The sequence below is a fragment of the Vespula vulgaris genome, chromosome 25, assembly GCF_905475345.1.
Source record: "Vespula vulgaris chromosome 25, iyVesVulg1.1, whole genome shotgun sequence".
Taxonomy (NCBI): Eukaryota; Metazoa; Arthropoda; class Insecta; order Hymenoptera; family Vespidae; genus Vespula; species Vespula vulgaris.
Genome location: NC_066610.1, coordinates 2076386 through 2086783, shown reverse-complemented (window position 1 = coordinate 2086783; position 10398 = coordinate 2076386). Strand labels below are relative to the sequence as shown.

Genomic DNA, 10398 nt, shown 5'->3' with positions numbered 1-10398 from the left:
ATCCTATCGTTCCAATCCAATAAAAGAAAGAAAAAATCAAAACCAAAACCAAAAAGCAAGAAAAAATTAATTTCTTTTCAATTAACAATCAAAATATAGTACAACAGTAGTTGCTAAAGAAATATAGTATTGCAATAGACGTATTGAGCACCACTGGATCATGCGGAAACGTATTGGAGTAGGGATGGAATTGGTTAGTTGAGGAAAGGGGTAGGTGAGGTGATAGTGATGGTTTCCTTTTGGCGTGCCGTTGCTGTCGCTGCTGCTGCTGCTGCTGCTGCTGCTGTTGCTGCTAACTGGCTGGTGGTAGTAGTGGTGGTGGTGGTGGTGCTGGTTGCTGGTGCTGCTATTGCTCCAATGTGGAACTTCAGTATGCCTTGGCAATTTAGATAGAAGAGACTACCTCTTGCTGAGGTACACCCATATATATGTGAATATATAAATATATACACATAGAGATGTATATGTAGGCTCTGTGTTGTATATGTGTGCGTGTGTATATATGTGTGTGTGTGTATGTGTATGTGCGTGTGTGCGTTTAGGTTTAAATGCGGCTAGGTGTTCAGCTTAATCTTTTTTGGATGAACACTGCAGGCTACGAAGTTGAAGTGAATGAAAATATTTCATTGTTCCAGCAGGTGTGGTGTTGTTGATTTTGTTCAGTGTTGTTGTTGTTGTTGTTATTGTTGTTGTTGTTTCTTTCTTCATTTAATCTCTTTTTTTTTTTCTCTCTGATATATATGTGACTAGAAATCAGAAGTGTCGAATAGAAGGGAGGGTGTATCGGTTCGTTTTAGTGGTTGCCTTTTGAGTGTGCGTTCTTTGTTCCTAAGTATTTCAGATTATCATAAGTGAAAGTAGTTAGTTTTTATTTATTTTCTTCGAAAGGGACGTCTTAACTATTTTCGTTCGCGTTTGTCATATTTATTTTTAAGTTTTCATACTTCATAATCGAGATCTTCGATTTCTTTTTGGTCGATCGGAAATTATTTCTCTTTTGATGCAACAACGGGCAATCGTGTGTTGAGAAGTGTTCTTTGAATGGATTTTTTTCTTTCTTTTTTTTTTTTTAATAATCAAGACCAACGTTTCTCCTTCTCTTTTTTCTTTTTTTTCGGGATCCCTCTTTAGAATCATTCATTCAGAAATCGTTTCGAATGAATCACAGTGCAAATATTTCCTCTTTCTTGCCGAGCTGATTCAGTATCATTCGGTAAATTTTTTAAACGCGTACGAGAGATCATTTTTTTTTTTCTATCTTTTTTTTTTTTTCTGAACGCCTAGCAAGAGATTAGAATCGTTCAGAAATTGTTTTCAGTGAACGAGTGATCTTTTCTTTCTTTTCTTTCTTTTTTTTTTTTTTTTTTTGAGAAAAGTTTAAGGACGATTGGATAAGAGATCAGTATCATACAGAAATTTTTGTGTAACGTATGGGAAAGAAAATTTGTTCCAACACGGAAATTAGAAAGATTAGAATCTTTTCTTTCTCTCGTTCCTTTTTCTTTCCCTTTAGGCGAGGCAAAAAAGCTGAAGCATACTTTTTTATCTCGTATTTATTTGCATATCAAAGTCACATGTTATTCATATTTACGAAAGACAACTCCCTGCTAAGTGCCAAGTGCTATATTTGAATAGACATTAGAAATATATTCCAAGTGTAAAACACATCGAGTAGTCGTAATCTACATTTTAGACCTCACCTAGGGAATACAATGAACACGTGTTTGAACAACTCCATGAACGTATTAAAATAAATGTTAAGCTGTCCAAAAAGAGGGAAAAGGAAGGAAAGAAAATCCTGATTAACAGTTTGGGATGAGTTTCCGGTTAAGTCGGACGATCGATCGAGACTGATGGTCGCCGTGACTGAACACAGAATTACTCTTACGGTTTTGTCACGTGTTCGATATAAAACTGATACTAACAGTATATATATATGTGTATATATATATATACATGTACATATAGATATGTACAAATGTATAATGAGCGAAGAAACGAGCGAGCGAGAAAGAGAATAAGAACTAGTAAGAACTATAGTGAGTACGGTAATTACGAGATAGCGTTTGCTAAGGACTATTTATAAACTAAACTAAGCTAACACACGGCCTTATTTCTTGTGTTACATTATCCTTGGCATTAGTTCTTAGAATGAAAGTTTTCTCTCATCATCATTTCTCTCTCTCTCTCTCTCTCTCTCTCTCTTATCTTTTTTTTTATCTCTCTCTTCTTAATCAACGTAAAATCTTAACAATCTCGATAAACGGTTGATTACGTTTGTCGTTTCGATTTAATAATGAAAGATAAAAATTTTCTATTTATCTATCTATCTGTTTATCTAACTGTTTATCTAACTAATTATCTATCAATGACAAACCAGTGAAAGAGATCGTTCCTTTTTTTTTTTGTATCTGTTATCGTTAGCCACGTTACGATTATTTGATATTGCTTTAACCTTTTGCGAGAACGCAATCGGCAGATTGCGTTTGACAGAGACACCAGTTAACTTGTGTTTTCTCTTATCGATAAGAACTGTTAAAGTAGGGAGTTTAATTGAGCGGGGGATGGATGGTTAGGTGAGGGAAAGCATTGAGTAATTCTTTAGGAGTAATATTTTCTGACATCACTTCTCTTTTTGGATAAAACGTTAACCCAAAAAAAAAAAAGAAAAAAGAAATAACTTGGAGAAGATGCGACTTAACGAAAGTTAATCGTTTGAACGATTATTTTTATTACATGAAAATTTTCTTCGAGGTTGTAGGACTGAATCGTTTCATATGGTGACCTTGAAAAAAAAAAAGAGAGATATATTGTTATCAAATAGATCAAAGATTTATTTGTTTTTGTTGTCGCTTTTAATTTGTTCGTTTTGATTCCTTTATTTATCTAAACTTGTTATGTGTGTGTGTGTGTGTGTGTGTATGTGTATGTGTGTATGTATTTTTTTTTCAATGAACAATAACAGTTATTTCCAGTTCCGGTAACAAAGTTACATTTGATGGAAGAGATATATATATACGTGTGTGAATGTATATATGTATATATGTATATTTATATGTTTGTAGGAACATTGACGTTACTATCATTTACCACGTATTCCCCTGATGAATCATCGACATTATTGTCGTCTAAATCGTATTCGACAGTGAGATCGTAAGTTTTTTCTCTAGAAGTGGAATGAACGATCGCAATTTATCGAACGATATTTTTTTTCTATTATTTTTATTATTATTATTATTGTATAAATGTGAACGATTAAGTTTGTCAATGATCATTCTAATTTTTATAAAACAGATATTTTATTTTATCGAAAAAAAAAAAAAATGTCTGAGAAAAGTGGAGATGGTTTGAAACATTTCTTTTTTTTTTTTATTATTACTCTTTTTGTTTTTGCTTTTCCAATTCATTATCATCGAATTGTAGTTAATTATAAGACGATCTTTTTTAACTTTTTTTTTTTTAAACGAATCCACGTGTGATTTCAATCCTTGACACTTTTTTTTTCGGACTTAGAAACGTTTAGAAAGATTCTCTCTATTTTTTATTTTTGCGTGTAATCTATTTCATTTTTTTCTTTTTTTTGATACGAATCCACGTGGTTTCTATTTTTGACAATTGTTTCCTAATCAATTTTGTGAATCATAGTTTATTCACAGCTGATTCATTGATTAGAATATTTGTGAATCATAGTAATTCATCGATTTTAGACTTAGAGAATCTTTTCGGACGATTCGTCTCTATTTTTTTCTTTATATATGTTTTCGAGTTACCGTGTATTAAACGGATTAAAAATTTTTTCGTAGATTTACAGATTCATTTTTTTTTTTTTTTTATTTGGATACACATGTATACACTCACACGCATATATATATATATATATATAAATATATTATTATATATATGAATATATATTATTTGTATTTTTCAGAACGAATCCATGGGATTTTTATTATACCATTAGAAAACTAAATTCTACGAAAAGGAGGATACAGATCGAGAAGTTATGATTTTACTGATTATAACAAAACAGATCATAAAATAAGGAACTTCGTAAAAATTGTTTTAAAGACTGTTCGAAACGATTTGCACGGTAAGATCGAAACGAGTTAAGTCAAATTATATAATCACGGAGTGGTGACAGTGTTACTGATGTAGCTACATCATCGATGACCTTCATAAGCGGCTGTCTACATTCGCAACAGACACTTAGGAAGGAGATGAGTTTGCCCCAGGGAAATTGAAGATTGAAAGAGGAAGGAATTTCTAATAAAGTTGAAAACAAGACAAAAAAAAATTATCGCTGAAGAAGAAGAAGAAGGTGAATTTTTTTTGTGTCTCTTTTTTTTCTTTTTGTGTATGTGTTCGTGTGTGTGTGATGTTTTCTTCATCTCTCTCTTTTTTTTTCACTCTCTCTTTCTTTCTAAGGAAATGCAAGAGATCCTTTCTATCGATCAAGGCTGAGCTTTGTGATCTTCAGTGGTTGAAGAGGATGACGGTCACTTATACTGCTGAGGTCGCTACCTGCCGTGGTCTTGGTTGCTTCCTTAAATTATTACTAAGGTATTAGAAAATATCGTTTTGTTCATTCATTTCATTTCTTTTCCATCTTCTTTTCATTTTCTCCTATTTCTTTTTTTCTTTTCTTTTCTTTTCTTTTCTTTTCTTTTCTTTTCTTTTCTTTTCTTTTCTTTTCTTTTCTTTTCTTTTTTCTTTTATTGACAAAGAAGTTACGTTCGATATTTTTTATTCGATCAATTTTTTTTTTATCAACAAAGATAGTGTATTTAATGTCGTATAATATTTTACAATGGTCTGTAATTGTATTCAATATTCTATATCAATTTTTTTTTTTTTTTTTTTATTAACAGAGAAACTGTATTTAATATTGTATGACATTGGACAATTTTCTATAACTATATTTAATATTCCGTATGAACATTTTTTTTATTAACAAAGAAGCTATTTATTTCTTCTTCTTCTTCTTCTTCTTCTTTTCCTTTTTTTCTTTATTTTTTTTCGACGAAAATTATTGTGACAATTTTATATCGTCTAATTGTGATGCTATTTTTATTATATTTTGAAGATCAATGAGATATCGAAATTTTATTAATTATATGTTACGTATATATTTATTATTTATCGTTGATTGAGAAATGACAAATTTTTACACATCGATCCTGTGGAAGAATTATCGTATAAACAAAACAAAAAAAGAATTCCAATAATTTATTATATTAATACAAGTTTTAATAAAATATTTCTTCGTTATCATTTACATCGAGAAATAAAAAAAATTTCCATGCATCCATTCTTGACAAAAAGGAAAAAGCAAAAAGAGATTTTCGTAAACAGAAATCACAAAATTATATTTATTTTTTAGAGATTAATTAGGGAAAAGAAAAGAAAAGAAAAAGAAATTCGATTAACAATCTTTTTCTTCTTATTTCCTTTTTCTTTTAAATACATATTCACGAGTTATTAAGAAATTAAAAATGTTTACGTAATAAATATTGATAATTATGATAAAATAAAAAGGTCGTAATAATCTTATCTATTTGTAAAAATTTAATTGACAATAATTTCTAAGCACACACACACACACACACACACACACACTATTTATGAAGAAACAAGAAATATTTAATTTTTATCGAGTTAAGTCCGATAATAAGCGAATCATGTCGCGTGCTTTTTCATCATGATTTTCTACGCAAGACTCATCTTACTCATACTCGTTCCACGAGTTTCGATAATTAATTCCACAGTTATTATACAAGGATTGATTTAACGAGCGTTAAAACGTCTATCCAAGTTATCACTGGGAAACTATTAACACAAAAAGACCATTGTATCGTCTCGTCTGTCATTTTTAAATCATTTTTTACATGGAAAAAAAAAGAAACAAATTGAACAAAAAAAAAAAAAAAAAGAAAAAGAAAAAGAAAGAAAAGCAAAAGAGATTGCCTGTCATGTATTGTCATTCTAAACACAATAGTAGAGTGTTATTTACTGTGTTTCTAAGCAAAATGATCTTTTGAATATTAATGAGTACGTACGATCATTGATCTTTCAGTAAAATGAACGATCTTACTGTAACAGGGCCGTATTTATCTTAAGAGACATTTATTATAAGGATGAACATGGACGAATCCGCCATATTTCAAAATTCTATTTCTTTCTTTTTTTTATTTCTCTTTACGAACATAATGATGTATATAAATATATATAAAAGAAACGAATAAATCGAAACACGAGAGTTTGATAAATTTCTTAAAAAATAAACAACAAAAAAATGGCGTACAAATTCATTCTTCTTGTTATGCTTAGGGTCTTGCAAGGTCTAAATTCGTCCCTGACGATCTAGATTCTAAACGAAAGAGGACCGATCGAAAATTTCATACTATTTGTTCAAACAGAAAGATAAGGATAAAATACATGCAATCTTTATGTATATGTGATTATATATATATATATATATGTATATTTATATATATATATATATCATGTGAAATTACATTCAATTTCAAGGACGTAGCATGACTGCACGCGTCACTGAAAAATTGTTACGATTTATATCGTTCTGACGCAGTTTAATGAATATTCTTGTATATAATTTTACAAGAAAATTGCATAGAAACAGAACACACACACACAGCAAATAAAAGTTTATTTAATAGTTTTACTTTTTTCTTTTCTTTTTTTTTTATTTTTTTATTTCTTTTCTATATAAATAATTGCAAGAGTGACTTTTAAAATTGTAAGAAATTTCTATGTCATGTCAAGTGCAAACACATTATTGCACTCCTTCGAATGATAATTGATAAGCAATTTTTTTCTCTCTTTCTCTTTTTAATGATAAGAGACCTATTTAGTAGTTTCGTCATCGGACAACAATAACTATTAGAAATATTATTAAACGACGATTCTAATCGTCTTTCTATTTCTTTCTGTTTTCTTTAGCAAAAATTTAATTAATTAGATTGAAGACTAATTCTTTTTCCTTTTTTTTTCTTTCTTTTTTTTTTTTTCTTTTTCTGACACACGCATACGAACATTATCACGATAAGATCGTAATCAAAATGGCGATGATAATCAAAAATGCGATTTGAATTTTTCTTTTTCACCCACTAGAAGAAATATTATATCTGTTATCAGTTTCAAGGATCTTTGTTAACTTGTCAAGGTCGAGTTAGTATGTAGAGCAAGTGTATATATATATATATATATATTTGTGGAACTGTACAATCGATAAACTTTGAAGAAAGTCTAAAGAAGCCTAGTTAGTTTCATTCGACTTTTTTTTATTCATTCATTCATTCATTCATTCATTTATTCATTGATTAATTCGTTCTAATATCCAATCAATTAATTTATGTAATCATTTATTAATTACTTTTGTTTCTTTCTCAATACAGATGGAGAGCGAGTATATACAAATTGGTATGGTTAGATCTGGCCTTATTTTTATTCATTTATTATTCATTATCAAGTATCTACCGATTGATACTGGATGACGAGCAAAAGAAAATATTTGAAGCTGTGGTGGCCTATTGCAATCAGTATAGCGATCTTATACCATTATCCTTTGTATTAGGATTTTACGTTAGTATAGTTATGACAAGATGGTGGAATCAATACATGGTTATACCTTGGCCTGACTCTATAGCTGTATTTGTATCGGCAACTATTCATGGTAACGATGAGAGAGGTCGATTGATGCGTCGTACTATAGTAAGGTATCCTAAAACAATAACAATAATAACAATAATAATAATAAGAATTAATTTGTACATGATTCATTTTCATTTTCCATTTCTTTCTTTTTTTTTTTTCTTCGCAGATACGTATGCGTTTGTTTGACCTTGGTTCTAACAAACGTATCACCAAGAGTGAAGAAACGTTTCCCAACGTTGGAACACTTCGTTGATACTGGATTACTATTGGAGAATGAACTCTCGATATTTCAAAGTTTAAATGCGAAGTTTCCTAAACCTAGCAAACATTGGTTACCAATCGTCTGGGCCTCGAGTATAGTAACCAGGGCTAGAAAAGAAGGTCGTATACGCGACGATTTTGCTGTTAAAACGTTGATAGACGAGTTGAACAAGTTCCGCGGAATGTGTGGAAATCTTATACATTATGATACCATAAGTGTACCATTGGTTTACACTCAGGTCAGTAGGTTGATAAATAACGATTGATATAAAGATTAGATTCTAATAGATATAGAATATTGGAAGAGTTTAATAAGTATTATTTTAATTTGTTAAGGTGGTTACATTGGCCGTTTACACGTATTTTTTGACAAGCGTTATGGGGAGACAATGGATCCAAACATCAACCTCGTCCACTATCGATGTTTATTTCCCCGTATTCACGACTCTACAGTTTTTCTTTTACATGGGTTGGCTAAAGGTCGCTGAAACTTTGATAAATCCTTTTGGCGAGGACGACGATGATTTCGAAGTTAATTGGATAATCGATCGTAACTTACAGGTAGTTGATGTCTCATCGTCGTGTTTTCTTCTTCTTTTGTTCTTTTTTAATTATTTTTAAACGCTTTGATTTTTCTTTTCTTTTTTTTTTCTTTCTTTCTTTCTTTGGATTAGGTGAGTTATCTGATCGTCGACGAGATGCATCACGAGCATCCAGAATTGATAAGGGATCAGTATTGGGACGAAATATTTCCAACTGAGTTACCGTACACTGCGGCCTCTCAACCATTCCGTGAGGAACATCCTGAACCATCAACAGCAGGTATACAATTGTCGGCTGCTCAACAAGAACTCCAACCGTCCTCCGTTAGAATAGACGAGATGGTACCGGATTATCAACAAAAATTTCGCAATGACGTTGCCGACGACGCCGTATCCGGAATACATTTTACTGCCGACGGGAAATTGTCCAGGTATAATAATTTGATAAGATAAAGAATAAAATGGAAAAGCGAAAAAAAAAAAATAAATAAATAAACAGAACAAGGTTCAAAGAAGACGCGTTAAAAAGCACGATAAAAAAACAAAAAAAAAAAAAGAAAGAAAGAAAAGAATTTTCTAATCGATAAATTTGCTAACAGAAGTGCTACCACTGCTAAAATGTCAAGGTAATAAAGTCACTCAAGTCGAATGTTAAAACTATGAGTCATATATTTGTTATACGAATAGATAACTTTATTAACGATAAACGTTTATTCATTTTAGAAGTGCCAGTAGAGTGAGTAATCGTGACCGCACGTTTAACACTGGATCAACGCCAAGTAACTTGGGTGGTTCGCTGACCAGGGTCAACAGTGTAACCAGTATGTTAAAGAGATTATTCAGTAAGGAGGATAGACCGGATGGTACATCGAGTGGTACCAAAACACCCGGTAGAATTCCGCACTCTAGTTCTTCAGCATCTTTGCAAGCAAGAGTATTTGGTAAGATTTATTTATTGATCTAGATCCATTAATAATAATAATATTCATAATTTTCGTGTAATATTAATTTATTTATTTTTCTTGTCGATCAAATATCAGCTGGTACAGGTGGCTCGACTAGGATCGGCGTTATAGAAGAGGTTGACGAACAGATGACGATGACGTCGATGAGACCAGAACACAGGCCACACGTACAAAGTATTTTCCCTCAAGGACCACCACCAGCTAGTGCACCAGTCGACGTACCTGGCGCTGATCATACCAGAACAAGAGATGTATTTTCTAACAGTGCACCTGCCACTGCTCATCTCACTACAGCTGATGGTAGCAACGGCAATGGTCACGATTTCGAGAACGGCAATAAATATCCCATTGTTAGGTCAATTTTTCTTCATACAATTTTATTATTATTATTATTATTATTATTATTATTATTATTATTATTATTATTATTATTTTATCGTTACAGTAAATTAAAATCTGCGTCCGTGTATACGTGTAATACTTTTTTTCTTTTCTTTTTTTTCTTTGTTCGTATATTATTAAAACGAAATATTATTCCTCGCCGTTGTATATCGTTTCCTTTTTCAATTTTTTAATTTCAGGAGAGAGAGATCCAGTATCAGTTACGAGCCTTCGAGGAGTTATCAGAGTACCACGATAGGCGATGGCATGATCAGCCCTAGAAGTTCAATATGTTCGACGAACAGTAGTTCCGACGACGAGTTTACCAAATTGAAAATAGAAAGGGAAAATCAAAGACGTGAAAAGGCGTTCAGACGATTAGCTAGAAGTATTAGCGGCCATGGTAACATACTCTCTAACGAAGCAAGAAATTTAACAGAAAACGAAGTACTTTTGTTAGCGGAATTAGCGGACGCATCGAGACTCTCGTTGGTACCAAGAGATAACGATGATAAGGGGAACGAAATTGCTAAGGTTTAAGTGAATCCGTATGTTTAGCTGATTTTTTTTTCTTT

General features: G+C 31.5%; 1 protein-coding gene across 5 annotated transcripts in view; it reads left to right on the top strand.

Moving 5' to 3' along the window:
* The first annotated feature begins 292 nt into the window (after positions 1–292).
* LOC127072343 (bestrophin-4-like) overlaps positions 293–10398 on the top strand; it is an 11227-nt gene continuing 1121 nt past the window's right edge. Inside the window, exons 1-12 of one of the 5 annotated variants that reach the window (XM_051012713.1) lie at positions 293–414; positions 3066–3153; positions 3929–4318; positions 4426–4560; positions 7416–7736; positions 7841–8174; positions 8272–8496; positions 8610–8908; positions 9077–9103; positions 9201–9418; positions 9518–9797; positions 10024–10371. In XM_051012713.1, the coding sequence (XP_050868670.1) occupies positions 4490–4560; positions 7416–7736; positions 7841–8174; positions 8272–8496; positions 8610–8908; positions 9077–9103; positions 9201–9418; positions 9518–9797; positions 10024–10363 (2115 nt within the window). In that variant the 5' untranslated portion in view covers positions 293–414; positions 3066–3153; positions 3929–4318; positions 4426–4489 and the 3' untranslated portion in view covers positions 10364–10371. Of the gene's footprint in view, positions 415–447; positions 639–719; positions 814–3065; positions 3154–3928; positions 4319–4425; positions 4561–7415; positions 7737–7840; positions 8175–8271; positions 8497–8609; positions 8909–9076; positions 9104–9200; positions 9419–9517; positions 9798–10023 lie in introns of those variants that run through there. The other 4 variants (XM_051012709.1, XM_051012710.1, XM_051012714.1 and 1 more) reach the window with 4 other exon arrangements.